General features: G+C 38.9%; 2 protein-coding genes across 2 annotated transcripts; both read right to left on the bottom strand.

Moving 5' to 3' along the window:
* Positions 1 to 15: 15 nt before the first annotated feature.
* On the bottom strand, positions 16 to 3,855 carry LOC130696172 (DNA topoisomerase 2-binding protein 1-A-like). Its single transcript, XM_057519250.2, has 5 exons — positions 3,722 to 3,855; positions 2,466 to 3,643; positions 1,762 to 2,401; positions 371 to 1,689; positions 16 to 287 (listed from the first exon to the last, which is right to left on the bottom strand). The coding sequence occupies exons 2-5, from the start codon at positions 3,620 to 3,622 to the stop codon at positions 68 to 70; spliced, it is 3,336 nt and encodes a 1,111-aa protein (XP_057375233.1). The 5' UTR covers positions 3,623 to 3,643; positions 3,722 to 3,855; the 3' UTR covers positions 16 to 67.
* Positions 3,856 to 4,081: 226 nt separating this feature from the next.
* Positions 4,082 to 4,615, bottom strand: LOC130696190 (uncharacterized). The gene is made up of 2 exons (XM_057519272.2): positions 4,580 to 4,615; positions 4,082 to 4,519 (listed from the first exon to the last, which is right to left on the bottom strand). The coding sequence occupies exons 1-2, from the start codon at positions 4,598 to 4,600 to the stop codon at positions 4,091 to 4,093; spliced, it is 450 nt and encodes a 149-aa protein (XP_057375255.1). The 5' UTR covers positions 4,601 to 4,615; the 3' UTR covers positions 4,082 to 4,090.
* Between the last annotated feature and the right edge of the window lie 20,979 nt (positions 4,616 to 25,594).

The following is a 25,594-nucleotide window of genomic DNA, read 5'->3' on the forward strand; positions in this document are numbered from 1 at the left end:
CCTTCATAAAACGTTATCAGTGTGAAAGAAGAACAGTTCACGGAAAAGATTAATAATTTTAGAACAATTAAGAACTACTGAAAGGCATACTTGATAGATAAGGACGGAACACTGGCAAAACTGACTCACTCCATTGGAGCTTTTTGCCCACAGCAAGGACAAGACTCCTCAGATAGACGGGAGGGACGCAATATATGCCTTTACTGGCATACAAGGAAAGTGGAATCGTCTTAATTTCACGGTTTTCTAAAATGCAGAGATTGGTTTTGCTATCCTCTAATGCTGACCTAAAGCAGAAAAATGAACAGTGAAAGAATAGCTTTAAAAATGAATGGGTTTTCAGGTTTCCTAGAAATAAAATTCAACTTACCTTTGGGGAACCACCTCTCCTCCGCCTGCTTCAAGTAAACGCTGGAAAGAATCATTTTCATCGCCTAGATGAAGTGCGGCTGTGATGCCCTGGAACGGGCCGGCCGGGAAGTCTCGATCGCGATTGACGCGCCAATAATAAGCAGCCGCAGCAATTTTCGTTTCTTGCGTGGAGATGGAATCATTGCACGTGGGATTGCCCCATTCGTATTTGCGTTCGTCAACCAAACGACCCATTTTTTCACTCTGGTACACCCAACCAGGATGAACGATCCACTTACCGGCGGCTATCGAAGTTAACAGCTTCACTTTACACCTAAGTTTAGCAACGACAAGGTGAGTACATGCAGGATCGCACTGATTAGCCCTGACCACTGTTCCGCCTAAGATTTCAAGGATTTCTGTGCAACTGTCACGATCTTCTTGCGACATGCCTGAAAACATGATGCAATAAGCGGGAGCAACCGATTGGGATGCGATGGTCTCCTGCGTTTTGCTTAATTCAGTTCGCTTTTGCTTAAGTTCGACAGTTGTCGTAACTTTAAAAGTCGGTTGCGACATGTCTAAACATCCAGGGGCAATCATGTCGTCGTATTTTGTTACATAGTTGTAGCTAGTCGAGGGTATTTTATCCAAACATTCGTCCAAAAGAGATAAATTATCGTTATCAGTGAAAGACTCTTGATGTCTTTCTTTTTCAACTTCGGTCAAGCTGAAATGAGTATGCGACTCGCCATTTGTTTCATGAATTTCACAGACAGGAGAAAGCCAATCGCAATCGATAGAGCACGACGTTATATGGTTTAATGAAGATGGTAGATAATCAGATTCTTCTAAGAGGACATCAGCAGCTTCGCAATCGAGGATCCAATGAATTGATACGAGTTTCTGTTGCCATTTTTTGACGTTCTGAATCGCCTCAGCCGAGATCGATTCACCTTGGAACACAAAATGCGTCACCTCTTTGCAGTGATCAGAGGAAACACGGCCATCCAGGGATTCAACAATTTTCATCATTTCAGCTCCTGCTAATTCAATATCCTCAAAGAAAATCACCACGTCCTGAAAAGGTGGTTGTCTTGGGACTACAGAAGCCGTGGCTTCTTTATTATCAGCAGCATTTCCAGCCGATAGGCTATCACGTAGTATTCGCTTGGTTAGATTATGGAAATATTCGTTGATTCCAGGGAAAATCTCGGTAGGATGAAGTTCATATGGTGATGCTGTAGTATCCACGGATTCATCCACACGGGGCGTCAAGCGGACTCGATTATCTAAAGCGTGTTTCCACATTTTTCGGGTTCCAGGTGAAGGATCCGGCTAGAAATAAAAAACAAAATATTTAGAACTGCACAGAAATATAAATTAAGACGTACAGACGGGCAAAGTTACATTGAGTAAGCGTCCGTATGGAGTATCAGGTGTGAGCATATTACAAAGAGCTGGCCGGGGTTCAGGGGTTACATGTAAAGTATTTGTACCATTTGTTGAAGGGCGTAAATACGACGGAGTGTCACAGTTCGCCGATTCATTGATGATTGATTCCGTTGCCAAGCATCTGGAATTCTTGGTTACCACTTGAGCTCGATTGTTTGAAGCAATGACGCCATTCATGGAATTGACAGAATATGTTTTCAGATTGTCAGATGTCAAAGTCAAATCGGATAGGATTGGAAGGAGCTTTGCAGATTCTTCTTCCTCTATTTGCTCTTTGATCAAAGGCTGCAAGGTAAACTGCATCTCGTCTAGAGAACCATCGATGTTCTCTATAGGTGGATCATCGTTTGACGCTCCCTTTGTATCACTGAAATTGCAAAGGTTCTTGAATTCTGGGTGTAGGTAATCGGCTTCGGTTGCAGCACTTTTCAATCGCAGACTCTGTGCTAGCCACTCGACTGTCACGACGTGTGGCTTATTTTCCAACTTCATCAATTGATCCCAATCCACTTTCACGGTTTCCCCGACGATAACATGTGATATCGATGTATTAATGACGAAGGATCGGGCCAAGCCGGTATTTTTGAGAATCCGCCTTAACAATGAAAATTGATTTTAATGTTAGACTTTTAAAAATTTGCCACTATTCTATAGCATACCGAAGTTTCTCCAATTGGAAGCCACTGAAACCGCTAAGAAAAACTTTGTAATCTTTCAGAAATGGCCCTGCGTTAACAGATTGAGTTAAATCCAAACAGTCCAGAGTTTTTTTTTGCAGAGAACCGTATCGCTGAGGCTCAGAGAATGAACACGGATACTCAAAAGCAGTTTCATTAATTGGTCGACATGTTTGCTGGTTTTCGTCAAAAATGGTAGTGTTCACGCTACTATCGCCGACATTCACAAAAGAATGACTATGGGCTCTCGGGGTAGAACAATTGGAAGGCAGTGTGGTAGTCTCGTTTAGAGTGAAGCATTTCGGATCTACAGCGTAGCCTTTTTCTAACGAAGCTTGGATCCATTCTGGTTTGAGACAACGGATCTTCCATCGTCTCGCATGGCTGTACTTTTCTCCTTCGGCCAAGGTTATGATGAGAATATTCGTTTTACCTCTCTCGAGTTTAGCAGAGTATTCGCCACCATTGGCTTGGACAATTTTCTTAATGGAATCACGCTCTTTGATCGAGACTTGTGAAGTAGACACTACACATCCATGGAAAATAGGGCAAATACAGCAGGCAAAGATAGGATCTGTTGCATGGATAATTTCTTCTAAATTTGCATCCCAAACGGCGTCGATCCACTCTGGAATCATTCTTGGGATTCGTTTCCCCACTGCTACTTTGAATTTCGGGCTAAAGTCGGCCACACTTTTGACAATGAGATGAGTGATGTTGACAGAAAGCTCTGGTGAGTAATTACCACCCAGGAATTGGATTTTCTCTTGAATTGACTTTTTCTCTTGTGAGGATAAACCTGTTGATGTTATCACTATCCTTTTCATGGCAAGACTGAAGACTGAGATTGAGACATCAGGAAGTGGTTCTTCATTGTTAATTATAGCCAACATATATTGGGGACCAACAACTTTGGAATTGCAACTTTTAAGAAATTCAAATACCAGGCCATCAAATGCAGTTAAAATGAAGAGATCTTTTCTGCAGGGCTCTAACTTCATACAATCTTCTTCCGTGATCCAATGAACATTGAATCCATGTTCTTTGCAGCATTTCTGGGCAAGAGCTAAGTTTTTTGGATAACTAGTTGAATTCTTGGGGATAACACAGAAGACATTTAGGTAAATCTTGCCATTCATCCTTAAATCTCTAAGCCCTTACTGTTTAAATTAACCAGCAACAATTAAAACATAATTTTAATGAATTCTTTTACAAGAAAGCTAACTGACAAAACATACTTTAGCATTTGAAACTTTCGATGGTAATGCTATTTACAGTGTGAAAGACCTAGTCTCCAGAGTCCAGAGTTAGTCCAGCATCCACTGCAGCCACGGAACGAGTGCATCTGATCATTGACAACGTAATAGCAACGATGACATAAGTCAACTGAACAACAACAGCTCACAGTCCCTTATGACTTAATTCGGTCGATGATGGCGCCACCACTTAAAATCCAGTTGAAATCAAACCTATTATTTGTTTTACGACAAGGTAACTCAAAACGTAAACGATATGTTGCAAACAATGTATTGACGCCCATAGTGTTATTTATACAATGCATTAATCAGAAAAGTTCTGTATAATGGAGGAAACTGAAATTTAAAGATTCAAGATGAAACGGAGACGGCGGAGGCAGAAGCGGATATTCCACCTTGTGCTAGATATCCAGTCGGAGCGAATCCAGCCACTTGATTCCCAGCAGGGTTAGAAACCAATCCGCCGTTGGGAACGATGAACATCGATGCGATTGCGCGATGAGCGTCAGCACCGGCGAAGTTCACCTGATCGGGAAACGCGTTGTCGTAGGCATAAGAAGGACGGGTGTTCCCTGCCGGATAAGATCCAGTAGCGACAGCCGGATCTGGGTAATAGCCAGTTCCAGATTGTCCGATAGGATAGGAGCTTGAATATTTCTGGCCTTGATTCCATCCTTGACGGACATCGACAGAATCAGCGGATTCAACGGTGGTGGTAGATTTAATTGGCGATTCAGTTGGTCGGGCAACGACGGCGTAAATAGCCACGGAGAGTACCACCTGAACATTCGATGAAATTAGTAAAAAATTCATTAGTTATAGTAGAATAGACTAAGTTACCAAAGTATTCAAATGGATCATGATGAGATTGAGTGTAGGGCTCGAAGAAACTGATGCTCCATTCCAAAGTGCTCGTCGCGTTTTATATCGGTGTCTTGCACGCACAAAAAGGTGTTCCGTTGCGAGCGATTCGTCCACACCTGTTTTGCATAACTGGTTTGGGATTTCCCAAAGTCTTTGTTGGGTCTTTCCAGACTTACTTTTCTTGGCACAATCAAAGTGTTAGAGACTTCCGAGCATAAAAACATTCCCCAGGTATGACATGCCAGCTAATCAAATGCACAAGTCATGCAATCGTATCACTGTGAAATTGCACTCGAATTTGATGGGATTTCCCAACTTTCACGATTTAAATGAGTACAAATTTATTCACAGTGACACAATCTGGTTCGGACACCTTGAAATCTTATCGTGAAAAAAAGGCGCAATGAGACACGTTTAAAAAAAGAACCTAACGAACTGCAATCGAATCGCCTTGCGACACTATGAGCGCTTAAGTGGATAATCTGATACTTAAACGCTTAACTTTTCATCTGAAGTAATCAAACCCATTTAAACATCCTGAACTTATGGGTTAATTCATTAAAATCTCATGAGCAAGACTCTAATTCGCTTTAAAAGTAGCTAGATAAATCATGCTGCTCTTCTTGACAAGTTAAAGTAGGAATAGTAAAAATAAAATTACCACCAAACGGGTCGTGGAAAATCAGCAAAACTGTCATGCGTCATGACTAATTTTATAAAAAAATCAAACAAAAGCATGAAGAAGAAAATGACAGGCGCAGGGATGGTGTAGTTATTGTATTCTACATGTGTAAAGGAGGACACGACGTTGTCATGTTGCCTCCAATACTGAAAAATAAAACTAAATGCGGCGCTGTTAATCACAATGTCGTGTACAATAAGCGTAAGACAATACGTGTTTGATAGAATAATGTGTATTAAGAGACCACAAGTAGTCAATAACATGAGCAGATTGGAGGCAAGGGCCTGCGATTCCGTACCAATTTACTTGGGCTTACACCACTAAGGGATAGCTAAGACAAGTAGCGAATATTACTAAGAGGAAGACTTACGCTTCAGCTGGAGAGGATGAGGTAGCGCTCGGAAGGGCGCTGAAGGTCTACACGAGATAGTTCTTCAAGGATCGACTAACTATTGCGAGTTGTCGATGGCTTCTTATATGTTAGCCATCGACCGTGAGAGTCATACGGGACAGTGTTAAAGGTTACGAGGCAATATCGGGCGGTATCGGACGATTTTGGGCGCAATGGAGAGGTATAGGCGGCAAATTCGGACGGTATCGGACGAATTTGGACGATAGCTAAAAATCGGTCGGGTGGCATTAGGCCGTTTCGGGCAATCTCAGACCAACTGAAATAAATCTATTTTTAGTCCGCGTGCCCGGACATGTCTTCCTTATTTTTATATTCTTAAGGGAGTTTTAAAACTAGGTTAGTAAATGAAGGCTCTGAGTAACAAGGGGCTACAGGTATAAGGTTCTAGTCTATTCGAGAGAGAAGGTAAGAAGGGACTTCGCTAGACGATTCGTTACACATGGTTCCCGTTTGTTTTGTTGGACAATTTGAAATATTTTTGGTGTTTTCCAAGAGAACTCCAGTCCACCAGCAGTGGATGTTGTGTAGCTATAGAAGGAGGACTTTCGAATCAAACGGGTAGAACGGGAACTGCGCAATTGGATTGGGATAAAGCTGATAATAATTGACTTCGTGAAGTGAAGCCGTTTAAAAAACAGACAAACATTATTTCTCGATCATTCCTTCCAAACTTTTATGTTGAAACTTGTCTGTGTCGGTCCGTATTAGAAAAGACAACGATATCTGCTGCCTGGATTTTGATTATCTTCGCGATGAAGCATGAAGTAGGGTAAAAGCGCGAATTGGGACACAGTCCCGGTTCCTGCTAATTTGGGACCAAAAACATACATTTCGTCGCTTCACAAATGGTTTACTGATAGGGGTTCTTTTGGGACATCTTATAGGCGAATTATAAACTAAAAGGGGGGTTACGCAATTTATCAAAAGGGCAAAATTTAAAACATAACAATATCCGAGAAAACGGTAATTGAAATCTATGCGTTTTGCTTGCGGTCGAAAAACCTAAACAGCGTATGATTTGTTAGCTGACATCTGGACGACACAGGAAATTTCTAAGATAAAATTGAAGAAACCCATTAAATAATTATATCAAACAGTAGAGCAAGTTAAGTTCTACAGATTAAGTACAGGTCTGTCCCATTAAATGCTAGTATTATTCCAATATTACAAACCAGAAAAAAACCCCATTCTTGCTAATTTGGGACAGCCGACGCTAATTTAGGACACGGATATTTTCCAAAAAAAAACAAAAAAACCTTTTTTTCAATATTTTTACATCAATCGACGCAGAATTCAAAAATAAATCGATTGATGTAGGATATTTATCCGTTTTTGCATCATTTTCATAGAAATAACGCAAAAATACTTTAGGGACTTAGAATCTAGTCTGGGTTCATCCACGCAGCTTTTTAAAAAAATTAATTTACATCCTTTCACTTTTTTTCGTAACTTCAAAGCCAATAAACTTTTTACATTTTTAAAGGTAATTTCGTATTTTTTATTTCATTTTACCAGTTACTGAACGAGAAATTTTTCGGAAACTGTTGTCCCTTATTGGGACACAAGTTTATTTATAGCTTTTTTCAGAAATTTCAGTGGTTTTTCACGCTTTTCATGTTCCTTTTACTTGTCGTAGAAGACATTTGTTAATAAGTCATTGGTTTTAAGTAAAAAAAAAAAAAACGGTTTTGTTGTTCTCGACATAGCCCCATTTGATTGTGCTTTAAGCGAATGCGCTAATTCTGGACACTGTTTTCGAAGGGCATGGGCTGGCGGTAATTTTCATTTTTTATCTTACGAGTTGGCACAGTGGATGAATGCCTGGATGGTGGGACGGAGGTCTGAGGTTCAATTCTCAGCAGCTCATATATAATCTTGTGTTTAATTAATACATTCGTTGTATTTAGGTACGATAGACGATGTCTGCCTATCATGTCTAATAAAATCCCGAATAAGTAACATTTTTGTCGGCATTTTGGGGTAACATTTAAAGTAAGAAGTATTTAGTATTTAGTATTTAGTATTTTAAAAAAGAAATTTTGTTACTAGAAGTTTGGTAGCTCAGAGGTAAAGCATTAGCCTCATGATAGTAAGGAATGCAGTTCAATCCCAGATAGAAGTTAAACTAGATAGTTAATTTACAAAACGCTAGGAAACTACCATACAGCAGTAAACATATAGTGACGAAGTAAAAAATCCTCAATGAGTCTTTTTTCTGCAGTTTCTCTTACAAACTGCGATTCAAAAATATCGCTTGAAATGTGAAAAAATCAAGAATGATGTAAAACAACAACGTAAAACAACAACAGCCACGGAGGGAAAATTTATATGAATCTATTAATCGCAATATTTGTTGATATTGCGTTAGTTGAAGATGTCTTTAGTGATTTCAAAATATCTCACAAATAGGGAAAAATTGCAAATCGAGTTAACTGAACTTTACATGTTGTGCACTGTCGTTATAGAACCATACCATTTGGTGTTAGCAATCCAACGTCTTACGACTATGCCACTCTTGATATATTGCAGCACAAAACTATAATAAGTCATTTAGTATGTAGTGTGCTGTCCCAAATTAGCGTCATGGGAGCTTATGCAAAAAACACAAGACTTGCAATCACCGATTAGATGAATATTATAACATGATTTTCACTGAATATTCGACAACCATGTAGAGAAAACTTCAAACGAATCCATTGATCCTAATATTTTTGATATTGTGTTAGTGTAAGGTATCTTAAGTGATTAAAAAATATCTCACAAAAAATGGGAAAATTCAAAAATTTGAAAATGAAATTATAGTGCCTGGACAGTATAGAACCACAGTCCTATATTTTAGCAATCCGACGTCTTACGACTATGCCATCTTGAGTGATTTTAAAAAATCTAACAAAAAATGGGAAAATAAGGAAATGAGGATTTAAAAAATTAAAAATAGTGACTTGACATTATAGAACCCTTAACCTTTTGGTGTGGCAATCGAATGTCTTACGACTATGCCATGGTTCACCCAAACTATTTCAAAAGCATAACATGTCTTTGTGTATGTAGTGTAAGGAACGGCCAACCGTACTCTTTACATTTCCCACGCTTGCAACCCTTTTTTCCCCTCTTCCGCCAACAGGTCATCTGCCGATGGCTCTGGCCTTCAAACTTGTCACTTCTTCACATAGGTGTTACATTTACATGCAGAATATTTATTCCCGTTGGGACACTTAATCCTAAACGACCTTGCTTCTTCGTATAAATGGTGTACTTTTTCCAGATTGCCAGCATTCCACTTTTAGTAATTCTACCGTGCAGTCTACTTTTTACTGCCAAGCAGTCTACTTTCAGTTGTCATCACAGCGAGTCTTCTTTTAAGTGCCATCTCTGTCAGACTGTCTCCGTAAGTTTCTTTTCGTCAATTATCAATTTGGTCTTTGTAAAAATACTCGAAAACAGTGCAACAATACAGTTCATCATCGCTATCCAATAATTAAAAGTAAGGAATAGATTCATTTCGAACCTTACATTTGGTGACAGTGAACCTCGAACCCCGAACGCCTGAAGAGACTTTTACCAGTGCCATCCTTAACGTTTAGCAATTCTATAGCGCCTTCTAGTCGGCAAACACTAATTTATTCACAGAATGCAGAAATCTATCAAGATAAATACGACGTTGATTAAAACAGTTTGGAACGAAAAAATTACACGTCAATTGAAGAAATTTGGACAAATTTTGAGAGACATTTCTGCACGGCAGGCTGGCGTTGAAGTACCAGCAAAAATTCATGGAAATTCCATACTCAGCGAGAGACTAACTCCAGAAGATTCCAATATTACTACCACTGAAGCTCTTTTCATTCCAACAATTACACCTGAACTTCCAAAAACGATAGGAGATCAACCCTCAAATGACGTCTCAGCACTGCAGGAAGACGAATCATTCATTAAATGCGCTATCGTATCGCGTAATCAAAAAGATTTAACAGCCCTGTCCTACTGCCAAAACGAAGATCAAGCCTTCCCCAAGAACATCAAGAGTAATATTGCCATTTCTTCAACCGAAGATTTTCAAACACAGTGCAACCGACGACGTAGCAATATCGAAGAAACTACCACTTCACAGAAAAACTCTTCATTCGAACCTACGGCTGTTCGTTCTACTGCAACAACCACCCCATCTGCCGAGAATTTTGAACCACCTCACGCTCTTCCAACCAAATTCATTGCTAACCAAGCCGACGATCTTCCTGCCAATGCCTCCATGAATTCTATCATACAAAAATATTGCTCTAAATTCAAGAAACCAGAAGTAAGGTTCAGAGAAACAAAAGGCTGCTACAGCACTCAGAACTTCAATGATCCAATAACTCGCCCGAGGCCCAATGCGAAGATAAAACTAACAGATTATCTTTATTACACCCTTTTTCTACACTAAATACTCGTACAACTTAACCAGCCCTCTCCAACAGCCGATTCCTGACCAATTATTCGACATCCTCATCGCACAACTCAACATAATTTACTATCGCCAACACGCTCCATCTGCACAAGTAACTGAAGACCCATCAATGAAAGAAGATTTACCCATGGCCGGTTGAATATTGCACTTACTGTTTTAGAAGACTCTGCTAATACCTACACATTCTTTTCTTTACCCTTCCCTCAAGCCAACTTTACAGGTCTAATATCGCATTTGGTTATCATCGGTGCGCGCCAAAAAAAATGTACTAAAAATTATATTATCCTCCGCCAGCCGGAGCACATCCCTCGTATCGACTGCAGCGACAGTGTGCTAAGAAATAGACGCTGTCCCAGTCACAAATCTCCCCTTTCTGATAGGCAAGGTGTTCTAGGTTTAGACACCCCCCTGTCAGCCACAAGAGCTAACGAACTACAGAAGACGTCTGAATCCACCGAGATCACGTCAAGTTAAACGCTCAAGCAACTACGGACTTCTCAGCCCTGGACCTGGTTATGTTACAGACGTTTCTGGCATTACGGCTACCGGGTAGATGTTCGCATTCATGGACCTCTGGATTCTCGTCTGCTGCGAAACCCACGTTCTCTTAAAAAAATTAAAAAAATGTCGCACCTTTGTTTGCCCGATCCAACATTGACCAAATATCTCTCTTTATAGATTGCGGGACGCAATCTTTCGGCCCGGAATGCTATGTAAGGAACGGCCAACCGTACTCTTTACATTTCCCACGCTTGCAACCCTTTTTCCCCCTCTTCCGCCAACAGGTCATCTGCCGATGGCTCTGGCCTTCAAACTTGTCACTTCTTCACATAGGTGTTACATTTACATGCAGAATATTTATTCCCGTTGGGACACTTAATCCTAAACGACCTTGCTTCTTCGTATAAATGGTGTACTTTTTCCAGATTGCCAGCATTCCACTTTTAGTAATTCTACCGTGCAGTCTACTTTTTACTGCCAAGCAGTCTACTTTCAGTTGTCATCACAGCGAGTCTTCTTTTAAGTGCCATCTCTGTCAGACTGTCTCCGTAAGTCTCCTTTCGTCAATTCTCAATTTGGTCTTTGTAAAAATACTCGAAAACAGTGCAACAATACAGTTCATCATCGCTATCCAATAATTAAAAGTAAGGAATAGATTCATTTCGAACCTTACAGTAGTCTGCTGTCCCAAATTAGCGTCACGGGAGCTTATGGAAAATAGTAAGAATTACAATCAGCCATTAGATAAATATTCTCACATCATTTTCATAAAATATTCAACAGCCATGTAAGGGAAACTTAAACGAATCTATTGATACCAGTATTGATGATTTTGCTTTAGTATAAGGTGTACTAAGTGATTTCAAAATATCTCACTAAATGGCGAAAAATTCAAAAATAAGGAAAAAAAAATTTATATATAGTTCCCATAGAGTATAGATCCGTCAGCCTTTAGGTTGGCAATCTTACATCGTACGATTATGCCATGCTGTACAAATATATGTTGAAAAGCATAACATGTGTGTTAGTACGTGGTCTGCTGTCCCAAATTAGTGTCATGGGAGCTTATGTAAAAAACATAAGAATTGCGATCACTGATTAGATAAATATTGTGACATGATTTTCACAAAATATTCAACAGTCATGCAGAGAAAACTTAAACAAATCAATTGGCACCAACATTGTTGATATATCTTTAGTTTAAGGTGTTCTTAGTGATTTCCAAAAAAAAAAATCTCAGCAAATAGGAAAATTTCAAAAATGAGAATAAGAAAAATTAAATGTGATGCCACTGCGGTATAAATCCATCACCCTTTATGTCAGCAAACCACCGTCTTACAGCTAATCCATAGTTAACACTAGTTGACAGAAAAGCCTACCACGTTATTTAGTACGTAGTCTGCTGTCCCAAATTAGCGTCATGGGGCCTTATGTGAACAACATAAAAATTGCAATTATCGATTAGATGCACATTTTCACATGATTTTCATAAAATATTCAACAGCCATGTAGAGAAAACTTAAACGAATCTATTGATCCTAATATTATTGATATTAAAGTAGTGTGAGGTATCTTTAGTGATTTCAAAATATCTCTCAATAAAGGAAAAATAAGGAAATGAGGAAAACGAAATTTAAAAATATGGTGACAGTATAGAACCATTGTCCTTCAGGTTGACAATCGAACGCCTTACGACTATTCCATGGTTAACAAAATATAGTTAAAAAGCATAACATGTCGTTTTGTTTGTAGTCTGCTGTCCTAAATTAGCGTCATGGGGCCTTATGTGAAAAACATAAAAATTGCAAATACCGATTATATGCATATTTTCACATGATTTTCATAAAATATTCAACAGCCATGTAGAGAAAACTTAAACGTATGTAATGATTATAATATTATTGATATTGTAGTAGGTTGAGGTATTTTTAATGATTTCAAAATATCTCACAAAAAAGGGGAAAATGAGGAAATGAGGAAAACGAAACTTACAAATAGTGCATTGACAGTTTAGATCCACTAACCTTTACGGTGGCAATCGAACGTCTTACGACTCTGCCATGGTTCACAGAAAATAACTAAAAGCATAACATGTCTTTTTTTATGTAGTCTGCTGTCCCAAATTAGCGTCACGGGAGCTTATTTAAAAAATATAAGAATTACAATCACCCATTATATAAATATTTTCATATGATTTTCATAAAATATTTAACAGCCATGTAGAGGAAACTTAAACGAATCTATTTATACCAGTATTGATGATATTGCTTTAGTTTAAGATGTTCTTATTGATTTTAAAATATCTCATCAAATACGAAAAAATTCAAAAATAAGGAAATACAAGTAGTTGTGTAGTTTCCATACGGTATAGAACCATTAGCCTTTTGGTTGACAATTCAACATATTACGATTATGCCATAGTGAGTATAAAACTATTGAAAAGCATAACATGTCCACTCGTATGTAGTCTGCTGTCCCAAATTAGCGTCACGGGGGCTTATGTAAAAAATATAAGAATTTAAATCATTGGTTAGATGAATATTGTCATATGATTTTCATAAAATATTTAACAGCCCTGTGAAGAACATTTAAACGAATCTATTAATACCAAGATTTGTTGATATTGCGTTTGTTTAAAGTGTCTTTGGCGATTGTATAAAATCTCACAAAAGAAGATTAAAAATTACAAGTAATAGATAAATATTTGCACATGAGCCTCAATTGGTATTGAACCACCAACCTTCGAGTTGGTGTTCCAACACCGTACGACTATGCCTCTGTTGTTTGATAAATGATACACAACCTACCAACGTTATTTAGTTTATAGTCTGATGTCCCAAATTAGTGCCATGGGAGCTTATGTAAAAAATATGAAAATTGCCATCACAGGTTAGATGAATATTGTAAGCTGGCTAAAGGTGACGAAGTTTCTGATTTATAACCGGAATTTAGGCGAACCCAGGGAAGTAATAGTAATTGGAAAAATGTTAGCTTTGGATGATTAAAATGAATCAACAATCTCTCTTGAATAAAAAAAAAATCGTATGGTTAAAAAAAGTCAGCTGAAATGTATAAGCAATGAAATACAATCAGCCACTATGTAGGGTTGTACCACCGACTTCCAAACTTGCACGCTAAAGCCTTATGACTGTGCTATGAACGTATTGTAATTCTTGGTATACAACTTATACAAATTAATATAGTCTGTTGTCCAGATTTAGCGTCATGGGAGCTTATGGGAAAATGTCCAATGAATTAGGGTTTTTGTCCGAAATTAGCAGATCGGCTTTACACGCATTCCCCATAAGAAAGGCTGTTAGCCCAAACGCTGTCCCAATTCGCTCTTTTACCCTATATGCGAGATACCAAACGTTGGATATTTCAAGCTTGCCTAAGCCCGTCATAGAAATCAGATCGTTCTAAATTTCTAGGTAAATGATTTCGTTTTTATTTAATTGTTTGTACAAAGCAATTTAAGCAAATATTTGTTTATATACCAAAAACTTGTTCAGTTCCAACTCTTCTCATTTTTATGTGTTCCTATTTTTGTTTGATCGTACAAATAGTAAAGAATAGACAAACTTTTAGATTTTCTGGCACTCTAATAGATAAAAAAAAATGAATTACTTAACAGTTAAATGATCAAAATATCTAAAAGCTATTTGCTTGGTTTTCTTCCCTATTGCAACTACCATCGTCTTGCTATTGGACTACGTTTTATGTATAAATGTTAGATATAGAAGAATGGCAATGACATGAGGCTTCTGCTTTGCAGGTACATTGTATTGGCTTGCTCAACACAGTGATTTGGTGTAATAATTTGAATAAGTATTACCTGAGTGAATTCACTTGAATAGGATACAGTACATGCTTGTCACACTAGATTGTAAGGAAAGATAACTAGTTTTATGAAAGCAGTATTTAGAACCTGACACCGTCGACGTAGAGAAGCAAGAGAGAGATGGAAGAGCTAAACAGCAACTCAGTTGGATGAGAGTAAGAGAAGGACTTGTGTTGACATCTATTGAGCAACACTAAACATGGTTGTCCATTTCTAACACTCCCCCTCAAACATGTAAGTGATGGCAACAAAAATACAGAATTTCTATAAACAGAGGATCTGCGTGTAGTAATTTCGCAAAAGTTTCTTCAAGAACCAAAGAATTTTTTTTTTTAAATCAAAGGCTGGGTACATCTGTTACCCCCATTCTTTCTCGTAGATCGGAGAAACGTGGGTTTGGGAGAGCTTTGGTGAGTGGGTCGGCAAGTTGTTGGCTGGTGTGGATATATTTGATTTCAATTTCCTTCGCGTCTTGTTGTTCTCGGATGAAGTGGTATCGTACGTCGATGTGCTTGGTCTTGATGTGGAATTTGGGATTTCTTATGAGTTCAATGGATGACATGTTGTCGCACATCAAAGATAACGATCCGCTCCAATCCGGGGTAATTTCTAGCAGTAGGCGACGTAGCCATATACCTTCTTTGGCTGCTTCACACGCGGCAACAAATTCAGCTTCAGTCGTGGAAAGGGCGACGCATCTTTGGCGGCGACTGCTCCAAGCAGCGGGGCCTCCATTGAGTATGAAAATGAACCCTGAAGTTGATTTCCGCGTGTGTACGTTTCCAGCGTAGTCAGAGTCTGTGTAACCAATAAGAGGAGTTATGTATGGACCAAAACGGATACTGTAGTTGTTAGTGCCATGCAGGTAGGAGAAAATTCTTTTGACTGCCATCCAGTGGTCGGGTTGAGGCTGCTCGCAGAATTGTGATGCTTGGTTGACGGCGAATGCTATATCTGGTCGTGATGAGATCGTGAGATAGATGAGTGAGCCGATGGCCTCTTTGAATGGTACTTTGAGCGCCATGTCACCGTCTATGGGCCTGCTCGGTGAAGTTCCCGGAGTGATAGGTACTGGGTTGCAATTGTCCATTTGAAAGCGCTTGAGGATCTTTTGGGTGTAGTCAGGTTGTGATGCATAGAAGGTTTTCTTCTTCCTATCACGGGTGATTGACAGCCCAACGAAATGATTTGCTTCTGAAGATCGCATCTCGAAGTGTTTTCCTAAATATTGAATTATTCCAAGGATAGAGTTAGTGCTGCTGCTGCAGATTAGGCCGTCGTCAACCCAGATGACACTATAACAAATTCTTGTTCTTGGCGCCGAAGGTATAGGCAAGCATCCGACTTGCTTTGTGTGAGTCCAAACCTTCTTAAGAAAGAGTGAAATGTCGGTTCCACACTCGAGAAGCTTGCTTCAGACCATACAGACATTTATGCAGATGACAATGCTGTTTTTCTTGTCCGGTCACAATAAAACCTTCCGGTTGTTCCAAATAAATTTCTTCGTTCAATTCTCCGTAAAGAAAGGCAGTCTTGATATCCAACTGGTGCATTTCGAGATCGTACGCTGCAACATAGGACAGTACCACTCTTAGAGTATCTTGTTTAGCTACGGGAGCAAAAGTTTCGTCGTAGTCCAATCCAAAACGTTGCGAAAAACCTTTGGCTACCAATCTTGCTTTGTAGCGTGGGGCTCCCCCGCTAGCTCCTGGTTTAATTTTGAAGACCCAACGACATTTTATCGGCGATCGAGCAGGTGGGAGATGTTTGAGAGTCCATGTTTGGTTGTGGATAAGGGAGTCGTATTCGTCTTGCATAGCATGCCTCCATAGTTGAGAATCAAGTGAAGCCATGGCATCGGTGAAGTTCTCAGGTTCATTTATTTCAGTTGTGGATTGTAGTGCTTCATCCCACTGTCTTTTGGGCTCTCGTATTCGTAATGGATAAGGCGAATGACGATGATGTTGGGTTGTAGGCGTTGTGGCTTCTTTACTTTGCATGACAGATGGAAGGTCTTCTGGAATGACTGGAACATCGGCTGGTTCTTGATTGTCGATTGTCGAGAAAAGTTTTGTGTGAATACCTTCTTCTAATACCTGAGTGGCTGTTGGTGGTTGACTAAATTCGCTGAATGTAGGTGTATCTTTCAGAAGATCTGGTATGAAACATTTCAGGTTGTTGTTGTTGTCTGTTGCAGGTGCTGGAACGTGATAGATTTGCTCGTTGAAGATTACATCTCTACTGTTCTTGATTTGCTTGGTTTCAGGGTCCCAGAATCTATACGCTTTTTGGTTAACTGAATATCCAACGAAATAGCACATTGTGCTTTTCGAGTCTAACTTTTTTCTTTCTGACTTGGGTATGTGGATGTAGGCAACAGAACCAAAAATGCGTAGATTGGATAGGTTCGGCCTGACTCCATACCAGTTTTCAAATGGGGTGTTGGGAGATGATTTAGTAGATACACGGTTCAGGGTGTAGACTGCGCAAGCGATGGCCTCGCCCCACAGCTCAAGAGGTAGATGCTTAGCATGAATTAGACATCTGGCACCCTCCATGACGGTTCTATTTGCCCTTTCGGATACTCCGTTTTGTTCTTGTGTATGAGGGGCTGATGTTTCCAGTTTGATCCCATTTTCAGATGACCAGTTTTGAAATAGAGTTCCGGTGAATTCGCCTCCATTGTCAGATCTTAATGTGTGGATTGATTGTCCTGTTTCAGTGCGTAAAAGATTGTGGAACTTCTTAAAACATTCAATCGTTTCTGATTTTTGCCTGAGAAAAAACACAGTGCGATAACTACTGTAGTCATCAGTAAAAATAAGGAAGTATCTGGAGCCTCTTGGTGTTTCTACATGCATCGGACCACACAGGTCAGTATGTATGAGTTTACCAACTTGAATGGCGCGGGTTCTTCCTTGTTGAAAAGGGGAACGTTTGATTTTTCCAGCAGCGCATCCATAGCAAGGTTCTGTGGGAACGACACTGTCCCGTGGCAGAGTGAGTCCATCGACAAGTTTGCTACAGACCATTTTCAAGATTTTGCTGAAATTGATATGGGCTAGACGTTGATGCCATACTTCAATAGATGGTGGCGGTGGTCCCACAAACAGGGCAGATTCAAGTGGCGGATTTACTGAAATGTGCAGGTGGTATAGCTTCCTGCCAATTCTTCTTCCTACCATAAGCACGATGTCATTGCGATTGAACGTTACACTTGATTCAACAAAGTGTACAGTCACACCGACTTCTGTTACGGCCGCAATGGATAGGAGGTTGGTTCCAAGATCCGGGACGTAAAGAACCATTTTTGCGGTCGCCACGCGTTTTGTTCCATTTACAGTAGCAGTGAAATCTATTTCCCCATGGCCATGCACCGCCAACCGCGTACCACCAATGCCGTTTACAAACCATGAGTTAGGTTTTATTGTTGTTAGATTTTTGAAGTATTTTGTTGGTCTGACATGTGCTGTGTGGCACCAGAGTCAGCAAACCAATCGTCTGAGCTTCGGGTGATAAAGGATGTGGCATCACATACGAAACTGTTGTCGTCAGGTGGGTGTTGTTGCTTCATCATCGCAGCTGCACGTTCACTTCTGTGCTGTGCATCAAACTCATCACGTTTGCGCTTTCGACAAACTTCAATTGTGTGATGGTCTCGGTTGCAGTATGTGCAATGTGAAGGCTGCGAATATGGGCTGTACCGTCTTGATAACCCTCGACCTCTACCTCCTCGACTCCTACTTCCTCTCAGAATATGTGCCGGTGATCCAGATGGAGTTCTATTTGGAAAATTCCGTGCAAAGAAGGCGGCATCGGCTGAGTCTTGTTCTCCTTTTGTCCATCGCTTAACAATGCTCTCTTCTTTTAAGAGTCGTGACGTCAGAAGAGCCAAAGTTCTTTCTTCTGCCGGTACACTGTCCCAATCTGTGATGAAACTACGGTAGCTTGGAGGTAAGTTACATATTATCTTGGTGATGATTTGCATTGCGCTTACAGGTGCATCGACGTCATGTAGCTGAGATGCCATGGTCTCGATCTCAGCTATGTGGGACATGATGTCATGCCCTGGCTCATACTGGTACTCGAAGAATTTTTGTTGAAGGACAGGCTGGTTTTCGACAGCGTTCCGCAGGTGTTGGGCTGAAAGACGCTTCCACATCTCGTGGGCAGTATGGCAATTAATTAAGGATCTCTGTTGCTGACATTCTATTGTCGCAATTAAATAGTTTCTGGCCATGACATCTCTTCTCATCCAATCAGCCATTTGTTCTGCGTTGACCACATTGCCCTCAAAAATGACCTGTTATGTTGGAAGAAAGAATACTGACGTCTGTTGGAACATGATTGAGTTTCTGAAATGATTATACCTCAACAGGATATTCTTCTTCTCCAGTTACTATATCGACTAGGTTGTGCTGCTCGAGTAGGAGCCAGCATCCAAATTTCCATAGAGGAAAGTTAGTTCCGTTGAACTTAGAAATGTGGTTAACCTCTCTCAATGTGCTTTGTGCCATTCTTATTCAGTATCGCGTGGGCTGGGCCCATAACCTGTTAGATATAGAAGAATGTCAATGACATGAGGCTTCTGCTTTGCAGGTACATTGTATTGGCTTGCTCAACACAGTGATTTGGTGTAATAATTTGAATAAGTATTACCTGAGTGAATTCACTTGAATAGGATACAGTACATGCTTGTCACACTAGATTGTAAGGAAAGATAACTAGTTTTATGAAAGCAGTATTTAGAACCTGACACCTTCGACGTAGAGAAGCAAGAGAGAGATGGAAGAGCTAAAAAGCAACTCAGTTGGATGAGAGTAAGAGAAGGACTTGTGTTGACATCTATTGAGCAACACTAAACATGGTTGTCCATTTCTAACAATAAAAACATTTTTAAATTTGCATTTCGGTCGAAAAAATATCTTTTGCTTATCAATGTTGTTGTTTTTAAATTTTTTTGTTTGTGAAACGTGGAATCAGCTATTCATAATTATAATTTAGAATGTGGTGAACATTTTCTAAATGTTTTGTTTTCGTAGGTTTTCTAGTTCTTGAACACTAAGCAACTGAGTGACCAATAGATTAACAACGAGACGGGCAATAGGATGGCAGCCGGCGAACAACCGACATTAGAACAGCTTCTGTTTAAAGGGAAAAAATTTTATTGCCAAAACCAGTTTTCCGGTGGCGGGTAGCTCTTGTTCGACGGACATCGGAAGAATGAGGAAAATGAGAATTCAGGTGCCGAAAAGGAACGTGTGAAATCGAAGACTCCTAGTCTAAAAAAAGAAGTTGCGGTAAGAAGAATTAAAAATGAAGATTGTTTTGATGGTGGAAAGATGTGGCCGACAAAGTCATTGATCTGAATCACAACAATATCCTACGAGTTTTCGATTATGAGGAGGACGTTGCCAATAGATGGAGGTTTTTATTATTTTTATTGTTTTCAAAACGGTGGCTGAGGAATTAGCAATGTGAAACAAAGAATTCTCGTTTTTATTTGTGGCCAGGCATTTTGCTCTAGAACCGTACAGTGCCAATTTATACGAATATTGCAATGGTAAGTATAATGGAGCGATGCCAGATGAATCGCTAGTTCTTTATAAAATTGCCGGAATCTGCCATCTGCATGTAGAAGAAATTGTAAATAGCGATCTAAATCTGTTAAACGTCGTTATTGCTGTCCAATCTCGTCCTGTGCGCATAAAATTTTCAGATTTTCTGTTGAGCAAATTCCGTTATGGCAAAAATTTGTTGGAAAAAGAAGAAAATATTTCTTGACTGTATGAACTCATGAACTAGAAAACTGACTCTCTGGAAGGAATTGAAGACGCCACCGAAGATATCATTACCGCTTGATGCATTTGTTTTATTATCTAACCCGTGGCGAACAGCTTTTTGGTAATGATTCTGAATCATTCTTGAATAACCCGAAAAAAAGAACCCAGTCAATTTAGAAAGTAAGTTTGCATATACTCACCGCACTTCATACTCTAAACTGGCTTTTTTTTTCATTAAGAATTAAGTAAAATCACTTTGCCCACGAGTCCATAAAAAATATGATTATTCCCAACAAAAAGGATTCAGTAGGTTGCAAGTAGCAAATGAGAAATTTAACGAAGTACTTTAACGAAAGTAAAGAATTTCTCTTTCCTATATGGTCAAAATAATCATTTTTGTAAAAAAATTTAATTAATCATTTGATTGGATTTGCAGTCCCAAGTCAACACCAACGAACTACTTGGTAGAGAGCATTTTGGACACATGTACGAAGGGAAATTTAATGGCTATCCTGTTGCGGTCAAACAGCTGATGAGGACAACAGCACAAAAAGAATTTATGCAAAGAGAAATGAGCACACACATAGAATTGGATCACGTAAACGTAGTGAAACTCTTGGACGTCGCTGATTCGGTCGACAATAGATACACTTAAAATGGCAATCTAACTTTATTTCAAGATTTTGTTTAAGTAAACAACTTGTTAAGAACTGACAGGCAACTGGTCTTGAAAAAGTGTACTGGGACTTTGTTAGATTATTGCGAAAAAAATTCAACAGGCAGGAATTGCCACCACACGACTTGGTCCTCTACCACATCGCCAATGGATTGTATTACATCCATTCCAGAGATTTGGTGCGTCGCGATATAAACCGGAACACATCCTCATTTCAATGACGACACTCATTCAAATGAAAGTCTCTAATTCATTGTTTGTTACAAAAACGCGAGGTAGCCGGTGAAATAGGACTGAAACGAAATAGAACTGGAGAAATAGGACTGGGAGAAATAGGACTAACTTTTAGGACAGACCTATTTCTCCATGGCATCAGTCCTATTTCTCCATGGCATCAGTCCTATTTCTCCTCGGCATTAGTCCTATTTCTCCTTAGAAATAGGACTATTTCATTTACTTTGCTCCAGTAGGGAACGTTGAGCCTCCAATCCATCGGTTTTTTTTAAAGGGAAATGGATATACAGTACCCACCAAATTATTAGGCACACCTCCTCCATTTACGTATATTCCTATGGCGCTACGGTGTTTTTTAAACTCCCATTGCCATTTAATGGATACAGGTAGATTTTTTTTTTAATTTTTGCTGATCAGATAAGGTCGTGATCTACAATTCACTAATACTTAGTTTTTTTGTAGAACTTACCGCTAAGGCTCTAGCTCCTCGTTCACGAAATAGGCACACCCGGTATTTCCTCATAAGCGTAATGCTAAGACTAGTTTTTTTTTAATTTTTTAAAAAATACTTAGAGGTGAGCTAAAAAAAATCTTTTTTACCAAAAGATATGGCATTCCTTACTTAATATAGATGTAATGTTATTTTTTCAAAAATAATTTTTCTCAATACCCCTCCCTATCCCTTGAAGTTAACTCCCTTCTAAGTTTTTGGACGGAAAGTGTACTTCACACTTGGTCACCAGAGGCGGTGCAATGCAGCTGTTTTTTGTTTGAACATCATGCATTTAACACAGGATCTCAAATTGTTTGTGATATCTTTTTTTATTTCTAAGAATTTTTAATAAACAGTACAAAGAGTGAATAAAACTTTGTCTGCTCTGATTGATAGCCATTATGTTTTTTAAAACCCCCCAATTTCAAACATTAACAACAAAAAGCTGCACTACACCGCCTCTGGTGGCCAAGTGTGAACTACACTTTCCGTCGCAAAACTTAGAAGGGAGTTAACTTCAAGGGATAGGGAAGGGTATTGAGAAAAATTATTTTTGAAAAAATAACATTACGATCTTTCTCAAAAGATCGGATCGGCGATCAATTTTTGATCGCGATCGCGGCAAGTCTGCGTACATCCATTTGGAAGAAATCAAAATTTAGTTATAGGTAATATCGTTCAAAACAAACCAGTGAAATTCGTCATGTACAAAAAGGAAATCCTTTAGATAATTATTTCTTTACGTCATTGAAACTAGCAAAGATTCACTCTTATAAATTTACGTAATTAAAATGTTTAAAAAAGAAATCGCGGTAGACGACGCAAACGGATTTCGTTTAGTTCAAATCCAATGTCCAATGCGGCACGTTGACACGGATAACAACAGAATGTAGGGTAAAAGAGCAAATTAGGACAGCGTTTGGGTTACAGTCTTTCTCACGAATAATGTGTATAAAGCCAAGCTGGAAATTTCGGGCAAAAGCCCTTGTTCATTGGCCATTTATGCTAATTCTCCACAGTCTTATTTTTTAAAACTAATTTATTCATTTGATTTTGTTTTTAATTTTGAATTGAATAGCTTAACAAACCGAAGGAAAATACTGCCAAATTTATGCCTTCAATAACCCTAACAACAACAATAAGTTGGAAAGTTCGTCACCTTAGCCAGGGTACAATAATCATCTAACCTGTGTTTGCAATTTCCATGTTTTTTAAATAATCTCCCATTACACTAATTTATGCCTGCAGACTATATCTAAATGACAGGGTACGCTGAGTTCAACAGGTCAACAGGGACGCAATCGTACTGTGTTGGAACATTACCCAAAAGTTGATGGTTCAATACCAATTAGGGCTCATGTACGAATAGCTATTCCTTGTTTTTTTTAAATCACATTTTATGAGATTTTATGGAATCGCCAAAGACACCTTAAACAAACGCAATATCCACAAGTATTGATATCAATAGATTCGTTTACGTTTTCTCTGCATGGCTGCTAAATATTTATGAAAATCATGTGACAATATGTATCTAATCGATGATTGCAATTCTTATGTTATTTACACAACTTCCGCAACGCTCATTTAGGACAACAGACTACGTACTACATAACATATTATGCTTTTCATAAAATTATACTTACCAGGGCATAATCGTAGGACGTTGGTTTGCCAGCATATGGGAGGATAGGTCTATACCGTCTAAGCACTACACCAAAATTTTTGTTTACCTCTTTTTTCAATTTTTCCCCTTTTTTTGTTCATTATTTGAATATGTGTTGTTATTTTTTAATCACTAAAGATACTTTACATAACCCAATATTAACAATATTAGGACCAATAGATTCTTTTAAGTTTCTCTACATGGCTGTTGAATGTTATATAAAAATCATGTGACAATATTCCCCTAATCGGTGATTGCAATTGTCAATATAAGCTCCCACGATGCTAATTTGGGACAGCAGACTACATACTACACTGCCGGTCCAGTTATTGAACCTCCTTGCTATGGAACCGGCTCGGTTATCGAACCCATGTTTCGTTGCTGTGTTTCAGCGCCACCGTTGGCCGCATTTTGAACTATATCCATGTCTCTATGACGGGAATCAATGGGATGCACTTTAAAATATGCAAACAAATATTACTATTGGTTTTGCAATTTTAGACAATGATGTAAAACAGGTTCAGTGACCCAACTAAAAATAATTGAAGGAAAAAAATTCGGACAGGAACCGATAGAAAGAAATGAGATTATATGTTATTTTTTCTGATCTGTTCATGGTGTGGGAAGGCCTATTGTAGGACATATTCGTTCTAGTAAAATGAAACAAAACGAGTGTCTATTTTTGGAAAACAAAATAAAAATAATCGAACTAATCCTCTTTGTGGCAGATTCCTTTTTTATGGTAAAGAAGTGGATGAATTGTTAAAATATTAAATTTTAATATGGTAACTACCAACTTTTATTTTATTCTTCAACCATCTCATATTTCGTCTTCCTTATGGAATGTTCAACGGGTGGTGACATACCTATGAAGATACATTGGTATTTTATTGTTAAAAACCTAAAGAATATATAACAAATAAATTTAAAATCTTTTAAAGTTTGTTATTGGAATGATTCGAATTCGAAACTCCAGTTCTATAGCAAATAGCTTTACGTGGCAATGCTATACGGCTTTACATTCTAAGACTGTCAAAGTTTGGGTAATGAATGAATCGGCGATAGGTGGCTCTGAGATCGGGTTCCTGGTTATAGAACCATTCAGCTATAGAACCGCGCACAGGCCGGTTCTATAACTGGACCGGTACTGTAAAATTTTTTCCAACAATGAAAACAGTGCACTTTCTCAGGAATATGGGAAAACAAGTGGCTAAATACATAAAAAATATATTTTCTGGCCCTATTTTCTTCAACTTCCTTTTTTCTTTAAAGTAGAATAGATTATATGAAATATCAAGGGGGAAAACTGGAAACTGAAAAGCTTTTGCTTACTTGATAAAGGTATCTATGCAAGTTGGAAAACAAAAGCTGGGTATGCCATGTTCCTTCAAGATATCCCTACGGAAACAGGCCTTATGGATCCGGTAATCGCAAACCTAAAATGATTGCAACCATCCTCTGTACCTGTGTTTTTACACAGTATACAGAGAACACATAGGAACTTTTCTTGAGTTTTTTCGACAGAGGCAGAAAATCTCCGACTTTCAATCTTGCTTGAAGCCACGATGAGCGTCGTGATACTTCCATAATGACCTGTCGGTCGTTTATTTGCATCTTTTTTCCTTTCGTCTTCGGACTGTAAAAAGGAAGAAATAATTATGCATAACTGGGGAAATCAACCATTAAGCTAACCAAGAGCTATAATCATATCATGAAAAACATAATCTTTTATGAAAGTGGCATGTGGAGTGTTTGCTTCAAATGGGCCTGGTGTTGACAACGACTGAAAATGTCCGTTTCTTCCAAATTATGTTTAAGAGATGTTTTTAAAATGAAAAATTTTACTTTCATTCCATGTATTGCCCCTCATCCGCGTCGTCGTCAAAGTCCTCATCCAGCTGTGGCGCATTGATTTTTGCAGGGATTCTGCTTTTTCTGCACTTTTTCCAGTTTGTTGCTGGCTCCGCTCTTCCACCTCCGCTAATTGTTTTTTGACTTTCCCTGCCGTGAGAATATATAATGGCGGATCGCGCTTTCGTGAAGGTTTTGGGATCTTGGGAAGGAAGCCGAAATCCAGTTTTGAGGGATATCTCGATGTCGACACTGCTGGAAACTCGTAATGCAAAAATTCATTTTAAATGTGAAGGAAATGGGTAGGCCTATATTCTTTTCCCTTACCTCTGATTTCTCAATTCTCAATTCAAAATATTTTAAAATAAGGTTTTTCCATAATTCGTACTTGACCCTTTCCATATAGTT

Source organism: Daphnia carinata, chromosome 5 (assembly GCF_022539665.2).
Source record: "Daphnia carinata strain CSIRO-1 chromosome 5, CSIRO_AGI_Dcar_HiC_V3, whole genome shotgun sequence".
In the NCBI taxonomy this organism is placed as follows: domain Eukaryota; kingdom Metazoa; phylum Arthropoda; class Branchiopoda; order Diplostraca; family Daphniidae; genus Daphnia; species Daphnia carinata.

Excerpts from the sequence above, each read along its gene's own strand:
- LOC130696190 (XM_057519272.2), bottom strand. The coding sequence starts at position 4,600 with ATGATCCATTTGAATACTTTG. Across the intron at positions 4,520-4,579 it reads TGATCCATTTGAATACTTTG|GTGGTACTCTCCGTGGCTAT; the intron begins GTAACTTAGTCT and ends TCGAATGTTCAG.
- LOC130696172 (XM_057519250.2), bottom strand. The coding sequence starts at position 3,622 with ATGAATGGCAAGATTTACCTAAATGTCTTCTGTGTTATCCCCAAGAAT. Across the intron at positions 2,402-2,465 it reads TTCCAATTGGAGAAACTTCG|GCGGATTCTCAAAAATACCG; the intron begins GTATGCTATAGA and ends TTCATTGTTAAG. Across the intron at positions 288-370 it reads GGAGAGGTGGTTCCCCAAAG|GTCAGCATTAGAGGATAGCA; the intron begins GTAAGTTGAATT and ends TTTCTGCTTTAG.